Source organism: Ipomoea triloba, chromosome 6 (genome assembly GCF_003576645.1).
Source record: "Ipomoea triloba cultivar NCNSP0323 chromosome 6, ASM357664v1".
Lineage (NCBI taxonomy): Eukaryota > Viridiplantae > Streptophyta > Magnoliopsida > Solanales > Convolvulaceae > Ipomoea > Ipomoea triloba.
In genome coordinates this window covers 608,693-635,224 of record NC_044921.1, presented here as the reverse complement: position 1 = coordinate 635,224, position 26,532 = coordinate 608,693, and the positions used below count along the sequence as shown (strand labels likewise).

At 42.0% G+C, this 26,532-nt stretch overlaps 1 protein-coding gene across 1 annotated transcript; it reads left to right on the top strand.

Moving 5' to 3' along the window:
- The first annotated feature begins 7,981 nt into the window (after nt 1–7,981).
- On the top strand, nt 7,982–9,360 carry LOC116022779. The gene is made up of 3 exons (XM_031263647.1): nt 7,982–8,333; nt 8,421–8,655; nt 8,789–9,360. Exons 1-3 carry the CDS (start codon nt 8,034–8,036, stop codon nt 9,283–9,285), a joined length of 1,032 nt encoding a protein of 343 aa, XP_031119507.1. The 5' UTR covers nt 7,982–8,033; the 3' UTR covers nt 9,286–9,360.
- The last annotated feature ends 17,172 nt before the right edge of the window (nt 9,361–26,532 follow it).

Genomic DNA, 26,532 nt, shown 5'->3' with positions numbered 1-26,532 from the left:
TAACGGACAATTTTTACCCCTTCATTTGACCTCAATTTAACCAAAATTTGACGAAAGGATCAACATTGGAAAAAATCTGAAAGTCAAGGGACCTAAATTGTCCAAATTAAAAGTCGAGGACTAATTTTGGAAAATCAACATAGTCGGAATACCATTGCTGGAATTAACTCAATGAAACAACCACCATCAACTGAACGGTTGCCTTATCCACCAGAGAAGACGACTGGCTTTCCAGTTGCCTTCTCTAGGGGAGAAGGCGCTAATTGGTCTTCTCCAGGTGAGAACCTGACCGATCGGTCTCTTCCGAACACATAAAATTAGATAAATTGAAGGTCGGATCTCTGGTCTTACCCCTCGTTGGTTGTTGCAGGTAGTCCACGGCTCTCCACGATAATGGTGAGTAGTCCACTCCCACTTGCCTGAATCAATCGTCGCTTAGTCTGGTCAATGGGGTTTTAGCGTCGTTGTTTAAGGTGGACGACCAAAATTCAAATCTCAGATCTACAACTGGACAGACAAATACACAAAGCAAGGCCACCAGAAATTTAGATCTCAGATTTAGCGTCGTCGTCTAAGAAAAATAGTCGAACAACAAAGCAAGGCCACCAGAATATCAATTAAAATTACACAGAACATGTAGAAATTGAATAAGGAAAGAAAGAATCTTTGACTGATATTATATTAATATATATAGCGTATAGGACAGAAGAAATACGAGTGTACAAGTGAACAGACAATTTTTACCCATTCATTTGACCTTAATTTAACCAAAATTTGATGAAAGGACCAACATTGGAAAGAATTTGAAAGTCAAGGGACCTAAATTGTCCAAATTAAAAGTCGAGGACTAATTTTAGAAAATCAACATAGTCGGAGGATCATTACTGGAATTAACTCAATGAAACAACCACCATTAACTGAACGGTTGCCTTATCCACCGGAGAAGACGACTGGCTTTCCAGTTGCCTTCTCTAGGGGAGAAGGCGCTAATTGGTCTTTTCCAGGTGAGAACCTGACCGATTGGTCTCTTCCGAACACATAAAATTAGATAAATTGAAGGTCGGATCTCTGGTCTTACCCCTCGTCGGTCGTTGCAGGCAGTCCACGGCTCTCCACGATAATGGTGAGTAGTCCACTCCCACTTGCCTGAATCAATCGTCGCTTAGTCTGGTCAATGGGGTTTTAGCGTCGTTGTTTAAGGTGGACGACCAAAATTCAAATCTCAGATCTACAACTGGACAGGAAAATACACAAAGCAAGGCCACCAGAAATTCAGATCTCAGATTTAGCGTCGTCGTCTAAGAAAAATAGTCGAACAACAAAGCAAGGCCACCAAAATATCAACTAAAATTACACAGAACATGTAGAAATTGAATAAGGAAAGAAAGAATCTTTGACTGATATTATATTAATATATATAGCGTATAGGACAGAAGAAATACGAGTGTACAAGTGAACAGACAATTTTTACCCATTCATTTGACCTCAATTTAACCAAAATTTGATGAAAGGACCAACATTGGAAAGAATTTGAAAGTCAAGGGACCTAAATTGTCCAAATTAAAAGTCGAGGACTAATTTTGGAAAATCAACATAGTCGGAGGATCATTGCTGGAATTAACTCAATGAAACAACCACCATCAACTGAACGGTTGCCTTATCCACCGGAGAAGACGACTGGCTTTCCAGTTGCCTTCTCTAGGGGAGAAGGCGCTAATTAGTCTTCTCCAGGTGAGAACCTGACCGATTGGTCTCTTCCGAACACATAAAATTAGATAAATTGAAGGTCGGATCTCTGGTCTTACCCCTCGTCGGTCGTTGCAGACAGTCCACGGCTCTCCACGATAATGGTGAGTAGTCCACTCCCACTTGCCTGAATCAATCGTCGCTTAGTCTGGTCAATGTGGTTTTAGCGTCGTCGTTTAAGGTGGACGACCAAAATTCAAATCTCAGATCTACAACTGGACAGGAAAATACACAAAGCAAGGCCACCAGAAATTCAGATCTCAGATTTAGCGTCGTCGTCTAAGAAAAATAGTCGAACAACAAAGCAAGGCCACCAGAATATCAACTAAAATTACACAGAACATGTAGAAATTGAATAAGGAAAGAAAGAACTAGTTAAATCTCTCATGCAAGAGAGAATATGTCACAAAATTACCAATCTAAATCCTAGAGCAGTGGGGATTTTTTGTCGAAGAAAATCTCTTGAGAATCAATTCAACCACCGCCATGGTCTATCTGCCATCGCCGTGGCCGATTCTATCGCATCCAAGATAGAACCCTCACAAGTCACAAACGAGAGAATAGAGTACAAAATCACCGGTCAATTTCTTTTTTCTTCAATATATGGCAGTCACCGGTAGCCGGCGCCGAAATTTTTGTCGGAATTTTCACCGGAAACCTAATAACCAGTCATTCCAGGTGGAAGACCTGTTATTGGGTTTAAATGCACCAAAATGAGAAGTTCAAATATTTAATTGTACATTTTCAAAGTTGAAATGCTTAATTGCACTTTCGTGTAAAGCTTAAGGGTATATTTGATTCTTTTCCCAATAATTTATATTCGGTATAAAAATAATGGACTTTTAGTATATTAAAAATGTACATTGTATTTAGGAGATGTACATTATTTGTGTACTGAATTTACATTATATTGTATAATGTACATTCAGTACACAAATAATGTACATTTAGTATATTAAAAATGTACTTTTTTAGGGTCCACACAACACTATGTGGACCATGGTCCACATAATAATAGTCGGCACACCAATGGTTATTGCGCGGATCGTGGTCTCAAAACAACGTCGTTTTACTTAATTTTAATTTTTCGTGCGCCCAACTGTAACAATAACTCATAATGTACATTATTTTAAAACATAATGTACATTATTTTAAAACATAATGTACATTATATTTCCCCAGATGTTTTGTTATTCTAACACGTAATGTACATTATCTTAACACGTATTGTACATTATTCTAAAACATAATGTACGTTATTATAACACATAATGTACATTACTTTTACTCATAATATTCACTGTGTGGACCACGATCGACACAATAACTTGTCACTAGTACACAATGCCCATAGAGCCCTGGGCCTATTGGGTAAGTAGGGTTGGACGCATAGAAACTCTAACTCAAGAAATCATGTTTTTGATGTTTAATTAACACAATTCGCTCACAGTAATGCCATGGGCCCGGGTCTACTTTGCAAGATCGACCCGGATTAAAATACAAAATTTACATATTAAATGTTTACAATTTAAATTGTGAACATTCAGTATGTAAATTACAAACATTAAATATATAAATTGTGTATTTTTGTAACCGGGTTCACATAATAATTTGCCCAATTCACTAAGGGCATCCACAATAGGGCAGATTTTACTGTGGACTATGGTCCATGTAACAATGTGGTATATGAAGTAATTATCATTTTAATTATACTTCAGTTTTATTTAACAATATTACTCTATTTTCAGTTTCATTTTTCACACACTAGTTTCATTATAGCAATATCAAAGTATCATTTTAATTCTACTACAGTTTCATTTGACAATATACATTATTGCATGAGCTCTATTTTGTAGTTTCATTTTTCACACACACTAGTTTAATTATAGTAATGCTAAAGTATTATTTTAATTACACTCCAGCTTCATTTGACAATATATGTTATTGTATGACTCTAGATTTTAGTTTCATTTTCCACACACACTAATTTCATTATAACAACACTACAATATGATTTTAATTATACTACAGTTTCATTTGACAATATATGTTGTTGAATGAGCTCTTTTTTTTAGTTTCATTTTCTACACACAATAATTTCATTATAACAACATTAAAGTATTATTTTAATTGTACTATAGTTTCATTCGACAACCATGGTCCACACAACACTATGTGAATCATGGTCTACTGTATAACAATTGCAACAATAGTTATCTCTTTACTTTTCGATTGTGTGTGTCTAATTTTTTTCACATCACCATATAATCACCTCTTATATTTTCAGTCCAATCCTTCTCCTTTTTCTCATACTTTTTTGTGGGCCTATCTTCTACACATCATTTATTATTTTATTCACTTATCTATACTTAATAATTTTAAAATTTTAATTTTAAATAAAAATAAACATAAATAACAAAATAAAAAATTCAGAATCAAATTTAAATACTATATATATAGCAACGATTAATAAAATTTAAAATTTCAAAAATAAATTTAATATGAAAAATTTTTAAAAATAAAATAACAATTAAAAAAAATAGATCAAGCCTTTTCAACGGCTTGATTAAGGTTAATAAAACAATTTTTTTTTATAATATAGCAGATGGTAGGGGACAGGCTGTCTCACACCATCTGCGTGTCTTTGTGGCTCGTGAATAACACGCACCACAGACCTTTTGCAGAGTTTTTTTGGAAAGACATATCTCGCTGAAGAAACTTGCTCTCCTCCTCTCGAACTATTTTCTCGCAACCCCCATTTCTCCTCATCTTTTCTCCATAATTGGAGATGCCCTAATAGCTAATTGTTAATATATAATTCATTATAACTACCCATTGCTAGCCGTTAATTGCCAATCAAGACCATTGTGTATATAGATATTTGAGAAGCTTAGGGTGTGTTTACTTAGTGGAAAATTTGCTGATTTTCTGAAAATTTAAGAAATTTGAGAAATAAAAAAAGGAAAAACACGTTTACCTATACATTTCTCATTTTGAAAATTGGGAAAAGTCTCTCCATTTAATAGGAAATCTCAAACAAGGTAAAAAGCCGTTCTCTGATTTGAAAACACACGCGTGAACAGTAAAAAGTAGATTAAGTCATTTATTCGATTCCTGGCAGCGTCATTTCTTCTCACTTTTTCTTTCTTTTTCTTCCTCTACTCCTTGTAGCAGTACCAAAGAGGCAAGGTAGCGGCGTTTCTTTCTTCTTCATCTACTCCTTGTACCGGAGAGGCAGAGACGACCTGGGATTCTTCTTCTTCGTCTACAAGCGTCTAGCATAGACGACTTCACAAACTGCCTGGACAAACGCGGCTCTACTCCGACGGAACTCGCCCTCCTCCGGTCATCCCTATACCCGGCGGTCACTTCACTCTCAAAACTCTCCTCCGACGGAACTCCGCCCTCCTCCGGTCATCCTTATACCCGGCGGTCACTTCACTCCCAAAACGGAGTCCCCAAAGTCGTCTGTTGGATCGTGCCCATCACCTCTCTCTAGGGTAAGCCTTCTTGATCTCAAAGACTACCCCATTTCAGTATTTTTTTGGTTTATGATGTGCAATTTCAGTGTATATTTTTGGAGCCCTTATAGTACAAATCTTAAAATTATTTTTGATGTGTAATTGTAGATATTTCTTTAGCTCTTACATAGCAGATCTGAAGAGTATTTATGATGTGCCTTTTTAACTATACATTTTCTGAGCTAAAATTTTCTATTGTGTGGACAATGTGCTAGTTGGTTCTCTTTACAGTCTTTAGGTTTGTTTTTGTATGTGTTTTTTTTGCTTAATTGGTTCTCTTCTGTTGAGTGGAGTGGAGGACCCTTAATCACATTTTTCTACTTCAACCATGAGCTTGCATTAACCTTTTACTGGAATAGTTGCTTGGACACAAACTTGATTACTGGGTTGAGAAAGATCAGATTTAGAAATTAGAACCAGCAAAAGTATACAAATAGACAACTATCACATATTAATATATTACTCTCAACTGAATTTCACAAACTAACCTCCAAAGAACCATCTAAAATTATATCCCCTAACTCTTTAGTTATTTGAAAAATATAGATCTAAGGTGTATTTTGGTTCATGGGATTGGAGGAGATAGGACTAGTAATCCCTCTTAATTCCATGTTGTTCACTTTAATCTGGGAATAGGTGGCAAAACCCCAACACAATCACAGAAGTAGGGATAAAAATAAAGAGGAAGAGGGACTAGTAATCCCACTTAATTCCATTTTGTTTGACATATTGACCTAGTGCACAAGTGTACTGATTTGGAGAACAATATGTCATTATAAGACAGAATTTGGTACAAAACTTTAAAAATTTAATATAAAACTAAACATCATAACAGTAAGGGGTTTAGGTTAATAACAATATATATTACCAAGTTAAAAGAGAGCAAAAAAGAATGAGGATTTGAAAAGAACAAAATACACTTTTACCATGATTGTTTTGGGAATACTGGATGTGAAAGAAGTGGTCACTCTATTAGATGAAAGAGGTGATTGAAGTAGAAAAATGTGGTGGGATGGATTGCAATTATGCTTAATCACCATTAGACTAATTGTATGATTGCATAGTTATTTTAAAACATATGTGCTGCTTGCATATGATTGCATAGTTTTACCCTGCCAGTAGGAATATGATTGCATAGTTTGACCCTGCCAGTAGGAATTTTAAAGAATATGTGCTGCTTGGTTTAAAACATATTATGAAGCAGGTTTTTAGCTATTTTATGTGCTCATTGGTTCTCTCTTTCAATGTTCTCTCTTTAAAAGGGCTGTAATATAATAATGATTGCATATTTACTTAGATGAATAACTTGGAAGAAACAAATGAGGAAGACGCAAAATGGCCCGATACAGCCGTTATACAATTTTTGACAATTTTAAATGAAAGAGTAAAAAAAAATCCCTCCGGACTGCTTTCACTAAAACCTTCAGACTGGAGTGATATTGATCGGGAGATGATGGTATCAGTTGGTATCAGTTACGGGATGACTAAACTTAAAGGAAAGTGTAGCCGGCTGAAATTGATGTATAGGCAATTTTCTGAGTTTTTCTCATACGGGGGTAACATACAACTCACTTACAAACACTGTGGATGCATGTGAGGATAAATGGAAAACATTTGAGAAGGTATGAACCCAAAAATTGAGTTATATTAGTTTAATAGTGCTGCTGAATTATTTCATTTAATTGTGTAATTTCATTGATTGATTTGTTTAATTGTTTAATTGAAACAGAGACATTCTAAATTCAAGAGTTATAAGATAAATGGTTGCAAGCATTACCAGCTAATGGCCGAGGTATTTGCCCGATATGTTGCTACTGGAGGTCTTGCCAACTCATCCATGCAAATGCCACTTAACTCTGATGAGGAACGCCTTGCCGAGGATGAGTTCTTACGTGATGCAAGACCATCAGTAACTAAAGTTCCAACAGGTAATACCAGTTCAAAAGGGAAAAGAAATTTGGATGAGATGATGGATTTTGTTGGTAGCGCGAGGAAGAGCACTAACAAGAAGTGTAGGGATAAGTTGTATAATGCAATGGATACTGTTAGTTCGAGTATGACTTCAAAAGAACAACGCCAAAAAGCCAGGGAAGATGCTAGTATGATGAGTACGGCGGCTGTTACCCCTTATACGATGAAAGCCTGTATTGAGATTCTGAACAACATGAGTGGGATTCCTCGTGCTGCCATGAATGCAGCTTTCCTGAAATTGGCAAATGTTGACCTCCGTGAGGGGTTCATAGAAATGTCTCCTGAATGGCAACGTGAATGGGTGTTATCTTTGATGTGAATGTGTTAGATAAATTTGTTGTTGTTAACTGCTAGCTTAATCTGTTGTTAGTGTGTTATTGTTGTTAGTGCTTTGGAGGAACAATTTGAGTTACTGCTGTTGTTGTTAACTGCTAGCTTAATCTAGTTGGACTTTGAGTAGACTTTGTTGTATGTGACCCAACTTTTTTATTAATATAACAGTTTGTCTTAATTAATCTTTGGCTAAATTTTTTTTACAATTGGCTAATTTTTTTTTTACAATTGTCTGTTACACTTTATATTGCAGGGAACATGTCACAACAATGTTTTTCTAGTTCTAATAGCGATAGTGACAGTGATGATGATGATTACGCAGCGATACTTATGATTATTGCTGCATGCGTATTGATGGATGACATAGAGAGGACTCCATGTAAAACCTCAATCCTTTCAGGTAAGGATTATATAACTGAAGTTTTGAACGGAAATAGTGCTAGGTGCTATGAATCCTTTAGGATGGTGCCACGTGTGTTCAAAAGTCTATGTGAGACACTGAAGGGCTTGGAAATGTTAAAAGATACAAGACATGTTCAAGTGGAGGAACAATTAGCAATGAGTCTCTTAGTTCTCACGCATAGATTAACACACCGTGTGATTTCTAAGCGGTTTCAACATTCTACTAGAACGGTACATAATTGTGCGAAGCGTGTGGTACGTGCACTTGTACGGTTGGGGCGCGAAATAATAAAGCCAGTTAATAGAGGACCAGTGCAACCAGAAATATTGGGAAATCCAAAATGGTATCCATATTTTGAGGTATGATTGGTAGTTGTACAAAATTATAATAAAATTAGTGTAGTTATCTATGTAAATTATGTAATAATATTACATTCTTGGTGATAGAAATGTCTACGTGCTATAGACGGAACGCATGTGGCAGCTTGGGCACCTACATCAAGGCAAACTACATTTCGAGGTAGAAAAGGAGGAATGGTGACTCAAAATGTCATGGCGGTTTGCTCGCATGACATGATGTTTACATTCGTATTTGCGGGTTGGGAAGGAAGTGCAAATGATTCTCGCATATTCTTAGATGCACTTTCAAAGCCTGAAATTGGGTTTCCCCTGCCACCCGAAGGTTAGAACATTCGATTAAACTTAATTAAAATTATTTATTAACTTAGCGTATTCATTAATTTAGCGTATTCAAATTTAATTTAAATCAATTTAATAGTACTTCTTTAAGTATAGTCAATTTCTTGAATTAATAGGTCATTACTACGTTGTTGATGCTGGTTACCCAAATGTACCTGGTTTTTTGGCACCATACCGTGGGGAAGCCTATCACTTGAATGAGTTTCGTGGCCAAGGACAAATACGAAATAAGCAAGCTCTATTTAATTATCGACACTCATCATTGCGGAATGTGATTGAGAGATGCTTTGGACTTTTAAAGGCGAGATTTCCAATTCTAAAGTCCATTAACGCTTACCCATTGGTTAGACAAAGCCAAATCCCTATTGCATGTTGTGCATTACACAATTTCATACGATTGAAAGATATGGATGATCAATTAGCTAGCATGTACGGCATGCAAGATATGATTTTGGATGATGATGGTGGAAGCACTAGTGGAGTTGGAAATGATGGTGGAAGCACTAGTGGACTTGGAAATGATACCGTACAATTAGATATGAGTCAACAACATCAAATGCTACAAGTGCGTGAAGACATTGCGAATGCAATATGGGCAAATTATAATAATTGATGATGTACTCCATTTTATTTGTAATGTTTTGTAATAACATTTTATCATGACATAACTTAGTCTTAATTAATTGCTAGTCGTTTTATAACTTACTCTTAATTAATTGCTAGTCGTTTTATTTATTTTAATTTTGTGTGTGTATATATATAAAGTATATAATTAACTAAGTGGAAAATGAATTCCGAAAATCAGTACTAGTAAACAAGTTTTCAAAACTGAAAAATTGAAAACAGAAAATGAAAAACAGAGATTGAAAATAGAAAACAGAAAACAGAAAACAATTTTCTGTTGGTAAACAAACCCTTAGTATCTGCACTCAAAGGCATGATCACTACATCACATTGCTCACTTAGCCATTAAAATACTGATAATCACCCTATTACTTCAAGCATCTACCATATTATTTTGTTAAATCAAGTTGTTAAGTTTTGAGACTGGACCACTCCTCTCTCTATAAGTAGTAAGTCCAAAGTGCAAAACCTATAAGATGAACTTTTGACCTCTAGACAGTAGTTGGTGTTAGTTAAACATACACGCACCGGAAACATCAATCGCTTTTTCTAGATTCTACGTATAAAGAGAGAGTTATAATGTTTTACCCTTGAAGCATGCTTTGACAGATGCAAATCCTAAACCATCCAATTATACGGCCTCTAATCCGTCCACTGGCTGAGCATACAAGAACTCCCAGTGATTTTACGTGAAAACTCTTTTTTTTTTTTTTTTTTTTTGGCTAAAATCTCCCTTTTCACTTCTTTTATTTAAGAAAAGGGTAAGGCTATTTATATAATCTGGTTTGCGCCCAAAGGTGCTAACCTTTAAAAGCCCAAAACTATCTGATATTGAATTAATTTATTAATCAACTATTAATGTATTAATTCAATATCGATAACTATTTATCGATTTCTTTTAAAGTCCTCAACATTACCACGAACCATTAAGGTGTGATTTTCTAGGTTTATAGTCAAACTAGCAACGAGTAATATTTAATAACTCATTATTATATAACTTGTAAGTCTTAAGTGACACATAGTAATATATCATGACTACCTAGTTGACAATGAAATATATTTATATATATTACTAATTTTTCACGCGCATTGCGCGAATGAGATAATGTCCAATGTATTTTTAAATAAGTATTTAAAAGTATATCAATGCAAGATTATATAGGAGATATTCATGCATATGTAATTGAATGTTGAATTTGTTTATTTAAATTAGTAATTCGAAGAAATGCATATGTATTACTTTTTTGTTGTAACTACTAATTTATTTAAGGCTAAAGTGTCATCTCGCACTATGAATCATTCTTGATTATTCATGCCGCACCATGATCTTCAATAACGGATAACCCTGATCGAGCCAGGGTTATCGGAAAACCTACAAAACTGGCTACGTGAATTTTTTCTTTTTTTTGGTTTATGGCTCAAAATATCCATTATTGAAGATCATGGTGCTGCATGAATAATCAGGAATGGTTCATGGTGTGGGATGACACTTTAGCCTTTATTTAATATTAATTTAATAAGAGTAATAAAGTGGGGTACTTACTTTTGAATAATATACTCTAACATATTCATAGTATATATTCAACAATATGCCAACTTTGATTTTGGATGCGGTTTGAACCTAAGACCTTTCTTATATAAATTAATGGGTAAGTTAAAAGTTAACGGAGTATTAATGGAAAAGAGAATATTTAACGGAAAATTTAACGGTTAATCATATAATTAAGGATAAATTAAGAAATCTCAAGGAAAAATATAAATCTAAACAATCTGAACCATCCATTTGATTTAATAATTTCACCATCATTTTTTCGTCAGCTTCAAAATCATATTTAATAAAATCTTATTATTATTATTTGATGGTTTTCCTACCTTCAGGTGATTGTCCGGTGAGCCAACACAACCGGAAAGTTGTAAAGAAACAGAAGTAAGAACTATGAAGTTATTCTCAAATCTTTTGTATTAGTCGTCCCCAAATCAGGTGTCCTCCTCAAATGATTCGTACAACTACTTATACTAGGCCCTGGAGCCGTTACACATTAAATTCTCTAGTTAATGCCACAAAAAAAGACTCATAAAACGCATTTAATACACATAATTGAGGATGTTTAAATAGGGATGTCCGCTGGAGTTCTCAAGCCTCCGATCTCGTGAATCATCTTTCAAGAACTCCTCCAACGATAGACCGAAAGCCTCAATCACTCGGTCTGACTCACCACCCCTCCAGTCTTCAGACCAGGCCCGAAGGCCTCGATCTCTCAGTCTTCCTTCTAACTCGTCCGGGCCCCTTGGCCGGAAAGGAAGGCTGGGAGGCGGTCTGGAAGAGAATGGTGCTGGTGCTATGCAGATGGGTGGAGGGAAAGCCAGGACGATTCGATATGGGAGACTGATGAAGGTATGGCCTTGAATGTTCAGGACATTGATGCTTATTGGCTTGGATCCCTCCACCTAACCGGTCTTTCGATCGAGAGCCCGAACCTCATTATCTTCCTTCCTACCTTTATCCTACTCATCACCAACTCCATCTAGTCTTCCCTAATCGAGCCGTCCATTCGGCCAGCCTTATATCCCATCATCTAGTCCCTCACTTTCCTAGGTTCAAGAAAGTGCGACCTAGGAAAGTACACATCTCTGACAAATTGGATCCGTATCTCTGTTACATCTTTTCCTTCCTTTCACTCTACCAATCAAAATCCCTGATTTTGCTCGATTACCGGGGAAATCTTACCAAATCTGGATTTTAAAACCTTCCTTATTCTGACAAACCGTCCTTTTTGATCTCTATCCATTTTGCTTTCTACCGTCAATTCCTTCCTTCTTGCCCCCTATAAATACCTATCCCCTCCTATCTTTTGTCTCACCTTTTCTACTTACTCATCGTCTTTGCAGGTCATAATGAAAAGAGGTGATTCCGACAATACCCCCAAACGACGCTCCAAACGCCTGGCTGAGCAGGCTCGGCAAGAGGCACTCCGGCAACGGAAAATTGCGCATGGCGGCCACGAGGTGGGAGATACACAAGAAGACCCCCTTCTCATTCCCTCCGATGAAGAGAAAGAGGTGGTGGTTCAATTACCCCCCAAATCAGAGACCTATTCTCCAGTCAATCCTGACTACAATTCTAACTACCAGGAGTTTCTGGCAAAATTTCTGGCCGAGGAACCTCCGGTGGATACTCCACCAACTTCTCTTCAGATGGTGAAGTCTGGCACAAGCTCTCCTATCCTTCCCAGTTTTGCTCCATGGGTTGATCCTTCGTGTCCTCACTCTCAGACACCATCGATGGTGTCAGCTGACTCTCCCTTTACTTCAACTTAACCCTACAAGGTTGAAGGGCTTTTCTCTAGTAGTAGACGAAAGCTTGTTAGGCCCAGTAGGGCAGTTTTTGTAACCTCGGATAAAACTTAATGAATAAAGATCTTTCTCTTATGTGCTTATCACTATTCTTCTTTCTCCAAGGACCCAAGCTGACACACGTATTAATTCCAGCCTCGCAATATTTTAGCGTTACCCTTTCTTTTCCATTCCCTTTTCGGGGAGTCACGGTTGATCGAGTGCCAACCCCTTTTTAAGGACTCCGACCAAACCAAAGCACCATCCTTGTGACTTCTTTTTCGCACTCCCTTTTCAGGGAGGCACGGTTGACCGAGTGTCGACTCCTTTTTCAGGACTCCGGCCAAACCAGAACACCAACCTTATGACTTCTTATCCCACTCCCTTTTCAGGGAGGCACGGTTGACCGAGTGCCGACTCCTTTTTCAGGACTCCGGCCAAACCAACACACCCTCCTTATGACTTCTTTTCCCACTCCCTTTTCAGGGAGGCACGGTTGACCGAGTGCCGACTCCTTTTTCAGGACTCCGGCCAAACCAACACACCCTCCTTATGACTTCTTTTCCCACTCCCTTTTCAGGGAGGCACGGTTGACCGAGTGCTGACTACTTTTTCAGGACTCCGAGCAAACCAACACACCCTCCTTATGACTTCTTTTCCCACTCCCTTTTCAGGGAGGCACGGTTGACCGAGTGCCGACTCCTTTTCCAGGACTCCGGCCAAACCAAAGCACCAACCTTATGACTTCTTTTCCCACTCCCTTTTTAGGGAGGCACGGTTGACCGAGTGCCGACTCCATTTTTAGGACTCCAGCCAAACCAAAGCACCAACCTTATGACTTCTTTTCCGACTCCCTTTTTAGGGAGGCACGGTTAACCGAGTGCCAACTCCTTTTTCAGGACTCCAGCCAAACCAAAACACCAACCTTATGACTTCTTTTCCCACTCCCTTCTCAGGGAGGCAAGGTTGAACGAGTGCCGACTCCTTTTTCAGGACTCCGGCCAAACCAAGAACGAGTGCCGACTCCTTTTTCAGGACTCCGGCCAAACCAACACCGAGTGCCGACTCCTTTTTCAGGACTCCGGCCAAACCAACACACCCTCCTTATGACTTCTTTTCCCACTCCCTTTTCAGGGAGGCACGGTTGACTGAGTGCTGACTCGCTTTTCAGGACTCCAGCCAAACCAATGCACCCTCCTTATGACTCATTTTCCCACTCCCTTTTAAGGGAGGCACGGTTGACCGAGTGCCGACGCATTTTTCAGGACTCCACCCAAACCAAAGCACCAACCTTATGACTTCTTTTCCGACTCCCTTTTCAGGGAGGCACGGTTGACCGAGTGTCAACTCATTTTTCTGGACTCCAGCCAAACCAAAGCACCAACCTTATGACTTTTTTTCTCACTCCCTTTTCAGGGATGCACGGTTGACCGAGTGCTGACTCGTTTTTCAGGACTCCAGCCAAACCAAAGCACCAACCTTGTGACTTCTTTTCCCACTCCCTTTTCAGGGAGGCACGGTTGACCGAGTGCCGACTCCTTTTTCAGGACTCCGGCCAAACCAACACACCCTCCTTATGACTTCTTTTCCCACTCCCTTTTCAGGGAGGCACGGTTGACCGAGTGCCGACTCCTTTTTCAGGACTCCGGCCAAACCAACACACCCTCCTTATGACTTCTTTTCCCACTCCCTTTTCAGGGAGGCACGGTTGACCGAGTGCTGACTCCTTTTTCAGGACTCCGGCCAAACCAACACTCCCTCCTTATAACTTCTTTTCCCACTCCCTTTTCAGGGAGGCTTGGTTGACCGAGTGCCGACTCCTTTTTCAGGACTCCGGCAAAACCAACACTCCCTCCTTATGACTTCTTTTCCCACTCCCTTTTAAGGGAGGCACGGTTGATCGAGTGCCGACTCCTTTTTTAGTACTCCGGCCAAACCAACACACCCTCCTTATGACTTTTTTTCCCACTCCCTTTTTAGGGAGGCACGGTTGACCGAGTGCCGACTCCTTTTTCAAGACTCCGGCCAAACCAAAGCACCAACCTTATGACTTCTTTTCCCACTCCCTTTTCAAGGAGGCATGGTTTACCGAGTGCCGACTGCTTTTTCAGGACTCCGGCCAAACCAAAGCACCAACCTTATGACTTCTTTTCCCACTCTCTTTTCATGGAGGCATGGTTGAACGGGTGCCGACTCTTTTTAGGACTCCGGCCAAACCAAAGTACCAACCTTATGACTTCTTTTCCCACTCTCTTTTCATGGAGTCACTGTTGACCGAGTGCCGACTCCTTTTTCAGGACTCCGGCCAAACCAAAGCACCAATGTTATGACTTTCTTTTTAAAATTCATAGCCAACCTTTGCAATTCCCGCCCTAAACTCAAAAGCCCCCTACTAAATGTTACCAACCTTTCCACTTCACACCGGTTACTATCCCGAAGGTAATAACTGTTCACATACGTTTCACGTCTTTTCGACGTCACCTCTCTTTGATATCACCCTCCACGTGTCACGATCTCCCCTCAACCCCCCTTTGCCTATAAATACCGATTTTCACCATTTCACTTTTACCTTTTTACTATTTTACTTCCCCCCACAGAACCTCATCGTGCTTTCGCTTTCCGGCGTCACTCCGGCTTTTCGCTCAACTTTCCGATCATTCTCCGGAGATCCTTCAATTTAGGCCTTTGCCAAGTCGTCTTCTAGTTCGAACTCGTTTTCCTTGCTTCCGAGTCAGTCAGGTTGGTTTCTTTTTCCCTCTTCTTGCCATGTCTTCTTCTCCTAGCTATATTGGGGTTACAGCAAACCCTAATACCTCGACTTCTCTCAGGGCGACGGGAGAAGCTTCTTCTTCCGCCCCTCTAAACTCGGCGCCCATACGGGCTGTCGCTGCCCTACCCTCTGATCTTCAAAGGGCCTCTGGCCTTCTAGAGGATATTGGCTGCCCGACAGGCCTTCGTTCCAAAATTTTGGCTCGTGAACTGGAGGAGGCCTAATACTTACTGGGCCCAGCAGCTGAAATATATGCTCCACGTGACCTTCACGTGTTCGAACCTCCCCCGGGCGGATACGTAGGAGTACATCTCCAATCCATTCGCCACGGGTTTCGAGTACCCGTGAGTCCATTTGCTTCTCTCGTCTTCCGCTATTTTGCCCTCTCCCCCGGTCAGCTCATCCGAAATTCTCACCGCCTGCTCACTTGCTTCCAAACCATTTGCACCAATTACGGCTTCGAGCCGACTATCAACTTATTCCTTCAACTCTATCTGGTCAATAGGGTGCGAGACACCTCCCTTCCCAACGAGCCCATTTTTCTTTTTATTTGGAAGACGGGCGTCGCGTTCGGTTCGAAAGGCATGGGTTTCAACACTTCAATCTCCAACAGAATATAGGCCCGAAGAATTACACATAGTCAGAGATTGGATCGCCTGTCAGCCTGCCATCAAAGGATATAAAGGAGAATAGTCCTGCTTCCTTTAGTTTTGTTTTAACTCTTATTCAACCATTTATTTCGAGATGGGAATGAATGGAATCGAAATGTCCGCTTCAACCGCTGTTTCACCCCCCAAAGAGCAAAGTTGGCTTGATGGTTTTGTACTGGTCAGCTTTGAGCTGTCGAGTGAGGATTGCTCTATCTCTTAAGAAAGGGGCTTTGGACAACCCTGCTTTAGTATTAAAAGGGGAGTACGGAAGATGGTCAAGGTAGCTTGCTTCCAAGCCACTGCACTAGATGGGCATGTAGTCGGCCTAGAATGCCGGGCTTTGTCCATATTTCCCAACGGGGTGGTTGCAAGATTTTTGACGGACTAGTCGACTCCCTTAAGGGGTGGAAACCAATCTTTCTCTTTGTGCGCCCCTCTCCTCGCTATTCATCCTTTGATTTTCCCTTGACTTGGGGGTCCTCCTTCTTTAAATGCCTAAAAAAGCCTCTACCCAGCAAAGATACAACTGACTTGGTCGAAGTTCTTTTGGACTTGGGCGGCCTCCTCCAAGTCGGTGAATGGTCAAACTTGAAAGCCCTCGAAGCAGCCGGCCTTCTACCTGACGGGGCGGCTACTCAAGGCGACGAGCCACCCCTTTTTAAAATTCCTCAATCTCTTTATTTCTTGATTTTAACGTAATTGTTGGCAGGCAACGATCCGGAGCTGGTCCCCGAAGAGGAGGAAGAGACAGAAGAAGAGGGTGAGGAAGCAAGTGAAGAAGCCCTTACGGACGATCCCAACACTCTCCCCCTTTCTCCAGAAATGTCAAGCCGGCATGCCTTGCTGAAGGAGCGCTCCCGGAGTCGCGCATCCCCCTCCAATCCCATCGTTGTCAATGATTCGTCCACTCGCTTTGCTGAACCCTCGCGCACACGCCAACCTCGCCGAGTCCCGCCTCCTTCTGCTACTAGCTCTGGCTCTAAGCGCCCCGCCGAGACTTCTTTAAAAGCCCCTTCCGCAAAAAGGGTAGCCATTGGACTTGAAGTCGACGCTGACGATGGCATCGCCCAAGGCGCCTTCCTAGTGCATGACTGGCTGGATAAGGTGATCCTCCCTAAGGACGCGGCCTACTACGAAAATTACTCCACCGAGAAAATTTTCGAAGGTGTCTCTCGTTACTTATACCGGGTAAGCCATCAGTCTGTACCTAAATCCTTTTTTCCTTCTTTACTCTCATATCTCTTAATCTTCGCTTGGTAATAGGTCTTGGCCGTATAATCTGAGATGCGAAAGAGGATGAAACCTCTTACGGCGGACGCTGAGTTGGTGCCGACTCTTCAAGCCAATCTTCACAAGAGCGTGAAGAAGCTGGACGATCTTGCGCTCTGAGTGGGTCAACTGGAGTCGGAATTGGAGGCCGAGAAGAAGAAGAACGCTGAAGCTGCAGACCTAGCCGTAGCTACTTACAAATCTTCTCGGGCCTTTGAGGAGAACGTAGTGGCCCATGCTCGTTCAAGGCTGAGGCTACTGGCTCTTGAGTGGCTGGACTCTGAGGAAGGCCGACTCTATTTGACAGACATCGGGGAGGAGGATTATCACGCTGGGTCTTTGGAGATGCAAAGAGATATCTACCCAATCCTCCAAAGGAGAAACCCAGCCTTCGACCCCGTGGCATGGGGCCTTCCAACACCACTAGGCGATCTTCCGTCTCACATCCCCGCTACCCCCGCACGTCAATGGGGGCCGGAGGAACCGACAGGGTCACCCCGGAGAACTCAAGTGGCGGGCAGATTCCGATGGACACCTCGTATCTGAATTCTGCTGCCAACCTAACAGCTCTAGCAGGGATGGATCGCAACCCCGTTCTTTCAATGCTCAACGTGACGGAGGAGGAAGAGTTCGCAGAGGGCAACTTGGTGCAACGTTCGCGCCTCCGCGAAGACACCAGCGACCCTCCCCTTATTGGTCCAACGGAAAGGGAGACAGCCGGTGACAACCCGTAGGCTTAATTAAAAATATCGCTGCGTTTTTCCATTTCGAACGTTTTGTCAGGCCTGCTTTTGATAATAACAGGCCTTTTATATTTTTTAATGAACAACTGCTTTCCTTTCTTCAATTTTTGTGTTGATTGCAAATCCTGCCCTAAATTGACTCAGTTTCGCCTGAGTCCCTCAGTCGTTGGCTATTTTTTTTTCATTCTTCAAATTGACTCGTTCCAAGTCCCTCAGTCGAGGACTTCTCTAAGCCAAGCAGGCTGCCAAACTTATTTGTCCTAAAGTGGTCCAAAGATCATTAAGACTTAGGTTATTTCAACCCAACTCAAAAGCAAGCAGACTACCGAACTCAAGTGATCCGAAAATCATTAGAACTTAGGTTATCTCAACCCAACTCAAAGGCAGGCAGATTGCCAAACTCAAGTGATCCAAAGATCAATAGAACTTAAGTTATCTCAACCCAACTCAAAGGTAGGCAGACTGCCAAGCTCAAGTGATCCGAAGATCATTAGAACTTAGGTTATCTCAACCTCAAGTGATCCGAAGATCATTAGAACTTAGGTTATCTCAACCCAACTCAAAGGCAGGCAGACTTCCAAACTGGTTATCTCAACCCAACTCAAAGGCAGGCAGACTTCCAAACTCAAGTGACCCGAAGATCATTAGAACTTAGGTTATCTCAACCCAACTCAAAGGCAGACAGACTGCCAAACTCAAGTGATCCGAAAATCAATAGAACTTAGGTTATCTCAACCCAACTCAAAGGTAGGCAGACTGCCAAACTCAAGTGATCCGAAGATCATTAGAACTTAGGTTATCTCAACCCAACTCAAAGGCAGGCAGACTTCCAAACTCAAGTGACCCGAAGATCATTAGAACTTAGGTTATCTCAACCCAACTCAAAGGCAGGCAGACTGCCAAACTCAAGTGATCCGAAAATCAATAGAACTTAGGTTATCGCAACCCAACTCAAAGGCAGGCAGACTGCCAAACTCAAGTGATCCGAAAATCAATAGAACTTAGGTTATCGCAACCCAACTCAAAGGCAGGCAGACTGCCAAACTCAAGTGATCCGAAAATCAATAGAACTTAGGTTATCGCAACCCAACTCAAAGGCAGGCAGACTGCCAAACTCAAGTGATCCGAAAATCAATAGAACTTAGGTTATCGCAACCCAACTCAAAGGCAGGCAGACTGCCAAACTCAAGTGATCCGAAAATCAATAGAACTTAGGTTATCTCAACCCAACTCAAAGGCAGGCAGACTTCCAAACTCAAGTGACCCGAAGATCATTAGAACTTAGGTTATCTCAACCCAACTCAAAGGCAGGCAGACTGCCAAACTCAAAGATGATCCGGAGATCAATAGAACTTAGGTTATCTCAACCCAACTCAAAGGCAGGTAGACCGCCAAACTCAAAGATGATCTGGAGATCAATAGAACTTAGGTTATCTCAACCCAACTTTGTCGACAAAGATAATTTGCAAAATTTTTGCAGAAAAAACACTCTATTAAAACTCAGAAACTTTCGTTACAATCTTCTAAAGCTTAACCTTCTATTAAACCTCCATAGTCTCCAAACGTTACGTTCCCGAACGGATTGTCTCACGAATCTGGTAAGGGCCTTCCCACTTGATTGCGAACTTTCCTCCTTGGTTAGGCTGGCTGGCCTTCCTGTCTCTTAAAACCAAATCCCCTTCCTAAAATAGCTTCTCTTTCACTCTCTTGTCGTAGTAACGTTTTACCGACTGTTGGTACTCGGCCATTCGCCCATACGCTGCATCCCTCCTTTCCTCAAGGAAGTTCTTCTCTATTTGCAAATTTTCCTCATTTCTATCATTGTCATACTGGAGCACTCGGAGGGTTGGGGTAGTGATCTCAGCAGGTACCTTAGCTTCGAACCCGTATGTCAACGAGAACGGGGTTTCCCCGGTCGCTCTCCGAGGAGTCGTCCGGTAAGCCCACAGGACCCGGTCTAGCTCATCAACCCAAACTCCTCCTAAGTCACTTAACTTCCTTCGAATTCCATCCATGATGGTTCGATTGACATTTTCAACTTGCCCATTGGCTTGAGGGTAAACCACAGAAACCTTGGTATGACGTATCCCATATTGCTAGTAAAAGTCTGAGAAAGGTTGACAATCGAACTGTCGCCCGTTATCACTGACCAAATGTTCCGGGAGCCCAAATCGACAAATAACCTTTTTCCAGAGGAATTTTAGGCAGTGAAACTCAGTAATAGTCGCCAAAGGTTCGGCCTTTACCCACTTAGTAAAATAATCTACAGCTGCTATGCAGAATCAGAGTCGCCCAGGTGTCTGAGGTAACGGTCCTACGATGTCAATTCCCCATTTAGCAAAGGGAATAGCCACCGTGATCGGAGTGTAAAAGGAGGCTGGCCGGGTGTCTTTTCGGGCGAAAGATTGGCATACTGCGCATTTAGCGGCTCGATCGATACAATCTTTGACCATGGTAAGCCAATAGTATCCCTGTAACACTATCTTGCGAGCCAAGGTGTGATCCCCTTGGTGGGCTGAGCAAATCCCTCAATGCGCTTCTTCCATGACTTGATTGGCCTCGGCAGGAAACAAACATCTCAATAAGGGTCCTCCGAACGACTTTTTGTACATGTGTCCGTCCATCAGCACATAAGCCGGTGATCGTCTTTGAATCTTAGCTGCTTCGACTGGGTCATCAGGGAGGTCCCCCTTTTCTTTATATATTCGAATTTCCTCCATCCAAAATATTTCAGGATGTTCTTTTGGACTTACTCCCTCGGTGATACAAACAATCTCCTAGACGGGTTTTGGTTCTACGCTGGGTAGAAAGACTCGCTCTGTCTGACAGATCCTCAAGAGGAGATCCGGTATACCTCCTAAGGCCATTTTTGACAAAATATCTGCTTTTGTGTTCTCGGCTCGAGGCACATGCTCTAATTCATAAGCATTAAATTCCCCCAGGAGTCCCTTAATGACTTTCTTGTATCGACTGAGTCTCTCGTTCTTCGCCTCACAGGTTCCTGTAACCTGTCCGACTACTAGCCGGGAGTCAGTTTTAATTCGAATCTTCTGGATTTGGAGGACCTTAGCCAATCGTAACCCGCCTAACACTGCCTCGTACTCAGTCTCGTTATTGGAAACTTTGAACTCATATTTCAAGGAGTAATACAATCGAAAGCCCTCGGGGGTTGTTAACATGATTCCTCCACCACAGTGGTGCTGGCTGGCGGCTCCATCGGCACTTTGTTTTGGACACTGTGCTGTACACTCTACTATAAAATCTGCTAGAGCTTGACCCTTTATGGAGGGACGTGGGTGATACTCAATCCCATATTGCGTGAGCTCTACGGCCCACTTGACTAGTCTACCCGAAGAATTTGGGTTTCTTAATACACATGCTAGGGGTTGATCAGTTATGACCCGAATTGGATGGGCCTGGAAGTATGGTACCAACTTCCGTGCCGTGATCACCAGAGCGTACACCACCTTTTCCAAGGGGGTATAACGAATTTCGGAGGCCTTCAGTGCTCGGCTGACATAATAGACCGGGTGTTGTACCCGCTCTTCCTCTCGAATTAGGACAGAACTAACGACTTTCTGAGAAGCGGCTAAGTAGAGGAATAATGTTTCTCCTTCCTTCGAAGTTGATAACAACGGTGAAGTCTATAAATAATCTTTCAACTCCTCAAATGATTTCTGACACTCTTCCGTCCAACGGAATCCTTCCCTCTTCTTCATGGCTTCAAAAAAGGGTAGCGCCCGATCCGCGGACTTGGATAAGAATCTATTCAAAGCGGCAAGCCGCCTTGTCAATCTCTGCAACTCTTTCAAGGTCCCGGGGGGGCTGCATGTTAAGTATAGCCTTTACCTTTTCAGGGTTAGGCTCGATTCCTTTTCGAGTGACCATGTATCCCAGGAATTTTCCGCCTCGTACGGCGAAGGCGCACTTCTTTGGATTCAGCCGCAGATTGTATTTTTCCATTATGGCAAAAGTGGCTGCCAAGTCTTCCGCATGAGTTCTCTCATTTTTGCTTTTCACAAGCATGTCGTCCACATAGGCCGCCATGGATTTTCCTAATAGATCTTTGAACAGTCGCCTTACCATGCGTGTGTAGGTCGCTCTCGCATTCTTAAGGCCAAAAGGCATTACCCGATAACAGTATACTCCATCCAGGGTGATGAAGACAGTCTTCTCCTCGTCAGCAAGATGCATGAAAATTTGGTGATAGCCCCGGAAGGCATCCATAAAGCTTAGTAGGTCACTACCGGCTGTTTCATCGACCAGTTGATCGATCCTTGGTAGTGGGAAAGGATCCTTTGGGCAAGCCTGATTGAGATCCGTATAATCCACACACATCCGCCAGGCAGGAGGTTTCGGTACAAATACCACATTGGCGAGCCAATCCGGGTATTTCACTTCGCGAATGTGTCGCGCAGCCATCAAGTGTCAATCTCTACCTCTTCTAACTCTACCGCAGGCTTTGGCCAGTCAAGAGTTTTAAGTTGTTTTGTCCGACTTGTAATGGCGTGAACCCTTATGTCTTTCTTTCCAATTTGCCGGCAGGACTGTAGGTAACAATCCCGAGCCGCCTTTTGATCACATCGTGCGACCCCTATCCCATTCGGGGTTCGAAATTTCAAGTAGAGGTGCTCAAGCGAAATAAGAGCTCCTAGATCCTCTAGGCCAGGCCGCCCTAGGATCATGTTGTGAGAACAAGACAGATCTACTACCACAAACTCCATTTCTATGCTTCGAAGATTCGGATATGTTCCGATCTCGACCGGTAGGCGAATGGACCCTTCCGACTCGACCGAGTCCCCAGTGAAACCGGCCAAGGGTGTCTTTACAGGTATCAGCTTATTACGTTGTAGTCCCAACCTTTCAAATACCTCCAGATATAAGACATTCACACTACTCTCAATGTCTACTAAGACTCTCTGGACTACCGTGCCATGAACGTCTATAGCGATAACTAACGATCCCGATGGGGATATTGGTTTCTAGGTAGGTCCTCATCCGTAAATAAGATAGGTTCGCGACATACCTTTTTTAAGCTATCGTCCGAATCTCCGCCTTCCGGTCCACCCACAATCATATTAATAACGGGCTTATGCTTCTAGTTGGTCTCCTCTTCCTCAGAGGCAGGTTGTTTTCCTCGGTCGGATCGTGAATCTGGCTTCTCAGAATGCGGGTACCGCCTCCATTGGTTGGGCGGAGGCGGGGCACCCTTCTGTATCAATGCCTCTATCTCCTTTCTCAGGTAAGAACATTCGTCCGTAGTGTGTGTGGTTGACCGATGATATCGGCAGTATTTAGAGGATACTCCTCCAGGGGGCAAGACCTCAGGTTGATCTCCGGGCGTCAGAGGTGGAGGGGGAGGTAAGGAATCCTTTACCTCATGAGTAGGCTGGGCTACGATAGGGCGATGAGGTGGAACGCCTACCCTCTCAAAACCCCACCGTGTCTCGGTACGACTGGTACGTTCAGGTTCCGTCCGGCTTCTAGACTCAGGTCGAGGTTTTTTAGAACTCGACCCAGCAACTTCTCGATGCCGCTTTTCCCTTACCGCCTCTTTAGTGTCCGCTTGTCGACTGGCCCTCTGAATGGCTTCTATGTATGTTTTTGGACGGTCATTGTGAAGATCAATGAACAATTCCCCGCACGAAGTGATTCCATGAAAAAGGTAATGACCACTTGCTCATCTAGTCCCTCATCTTGATGTACTCCACTCAGATGAGTCAGGTTGCGTTGCGGCTTGATGTTCATCGCGTAATGAGTGAGAAAGTGATCCGCTAGATCGTTAAAACATCGGATGTAATGACTGGGGAGGGCTAAAAACCATTTTTTAGCCAACCCCTTGAGGGTCGGGAGAGAAGCCTTGCACATGAGCAGCTCTTCCACCCCCAAGACCTGCATCTTTGCTTGGTAACTAGCCAGATGTTCCCTCAGATCACCCGTCCCGTCAAAGGAGGTATGCTCGGGGATTTTGATATCCGTAGGGGCCCGATATTCCATAATTTCCGTAGTGAAGGGCGAGTTAGCTAATAGATTCTAAACAGAAGGTCTAACCTTTCCTTCAAATTGGTCTTAGAGGTCCTGCAACCGCCGTTCGAATCCTTCCATTTGACTTTTCCGATACTTAGGCTCGATGGGGGATTCTGCGCTGCTCTCAGATACAACCGGCTGTATCCGTCGCCAAGCAGCCGCGACCCGCCGCTCCTGTCGGTTACCCCCGGTCGTTCTAGGTTATTACGTTGGGCATTTCGCAAAGGATTTCCACATGGATCACTTAGACGGTCCATAACGGATCGGGCTGCCTCTCGACGCCTGTCGTCTTCTCGACGGAGGGCCGAAGGACGATCATTTCTCCAGGGTCCCTCTTGCTCAGAGGCGCGAAGACTCTCGGTTCTCTTGGTTACAGGATGAACCGTCTCATCCCGGCCATTTACTGCATTGTGTTCGATTCGCCGTCTTTCTACTTCATTGATTACCTGAACGACGATTTGTTCTAACTCAGCCGGCGGTGGCCGGTCATTGGGCTTATCAGCCGCTCCATTGTCTCGCCGCGACTCTGCCGAATATCGGGAATTCTGCCGACTTAAATGCTCTCTCAAATCTTGACCGTTTGATCATCCCAACTGCTCTCTCAAATCTTGGCCATTTGATCGTCCCAACTGTTCTCTCAAATCTTGCACTCAGGAGGGTGGTCTATTAGAACGACCCAGTACCTGCTCTCGTAGGTCTTAGCTAGTAGGTCGAGCCAATTGTTCTCGTAGGTCTCGGCCATTTTGACGGCAAAGCTACTCTCGTAGATCATTCGAGCGAGGTCGCCCCCCGAGGCTCACTGCTTTACTCATTCCTTGCTAATTACTCAAAAGAGACACGTAACTTTCTGTAACGGTCCCCACAGACGGCGCCAGTGATGGTTTTCCGACCTTCAGGTGATCGGCCAGCGAGCCAACACAACCGGAAAGTTGTAAAGAAACAAAAGTAAGAACTATGAAGTTATTCTTGAATCTTTTGTATTAGTTGTCCCCAAATTAGGTGTCCTTCTCAAATGATTCGTACAACTACTTATACTAGGCCCAGGAGCCGTTATACATTAAATTCTCTAGTTAATGCCACAAATAAAGACTCACAAAACGCATTTAATACACATGATTGAAAATGTTTAAATACGGATGTCCGCTGGACTTCTCAAGCCTCCGATCTCGCGAATCATCTTTCAAGAACTCCTCCAACGATCGACCGAAAGCCTCAATCACTCGGTCTGACTCACCACCCCTCCAGTCTTCAGACCAGGCCCGAAGGCCTCGATCTCTCCATCTTCCTTCTAACTCGTCTGGGCTCTTTGGCCAGAAAGGAAGGCTGGGAGGCGGTCTGGAAGAGAATGGTGTTGGTGCTATGCAGATAGGTGGAGGGAAAGCCAGGACGATTCGATACGGGAGGCTGATGAAGGTATGGCCTTGAATGTTCAGGACATTGATGCTTATTGGCTTGGATCCCTCCACCTAATCGGTCTTTCGATTGAGAGCCCGAACCTCATTATCTTCCTTCCTACCTTTATCCTACTCATCACCAACTCCATCCATCCGGCCAGCCTTATATCCCATCATCATCATCATCATTATTATTATTATTATTATTATTATTATTATTATTATTATTATTTGTTTGCTTTCAGTTCACCATAGAATTAGAAAACAAAAAATTGAAATTATTTTTATTTTTTAAATTTAGACTCAAGGATAAAGCTAGATTCTAACTAAGGGAGTAAGGGGACTTTTTGTTCAAACATTGGAATTGAAATCAAATACTTAGTAATGGTAATGAGTATGAGTAGATCAGAAGAAATAAATTGATTTAAAACTCATTATTAATTTATATTTATGTTCAACAATATGCCAACTTTGATTGGGATGAGGTTCGAACCTAAGACCTTTCTTATATAAATTAATGGGTAAGTTAAAAGTTAACGGAATATTAACGGAGAAGAGAATATTTAACGGATAATCATATAATTAAGGATAAATTAGGAAATCTCAAGGAAAAATATAAATATAAACAATCTGAACCATCCATTTGATTTAATAATTTGACCGTCCTTTTTCTACCCATTATAGGCCTAACTTTTTTTTTTTTTGGCTCTTATTAGTATAGTAGATAATGAACATTTTCGTTACAAATATCATGCAACATTCCTTCCACACAACACTTGTTCCGAACCAGGTAAAAGTCATGATCAAACTTGGTCAAACCCATAAATCTTGTCAATATGTCTATTCAATATTCTTAATCTGAAGTCCAACTTCATTATGCTCTGGCCAGAGGTTCTCGTTGTATGATTATTGAATAAACTAGAACATCCTTGTTACCTCTGTTAGGAACCCGAGTCTTTGAAATTTTGATGATACCAAAGCACTAGAGGAGATCCCTAATTTTTCTTGTCTTAACTATCTGCTTTAAAAGGCCGAAAGATAATGTATTCA

Excerpts from the sequence above, each read along its gene's own strand:
- LOC116022779 (XM_031263647.1), top strand. The coding sequence starts at position 8,034 with ATGGTGCCACGTGTGTTCAAAAGTCTATGTGAGACACTGAAGGGCTTG. Across the intron at positions 8,334-8,420 it reads AATGGTATCCATATTTTGAG|AAATGTCTACGTGCTATAGA; the intron begins GTATGATTGGTA and ends TCTTGGTGATAG. Across the intron at positions 8,656-8,788 it reads GTTTCCCCTGCCACCCGAAG|GTCATTACTACGTTGTTGAT; the intron begins GTTAGAACATTC and ends TTGAATTAATAG.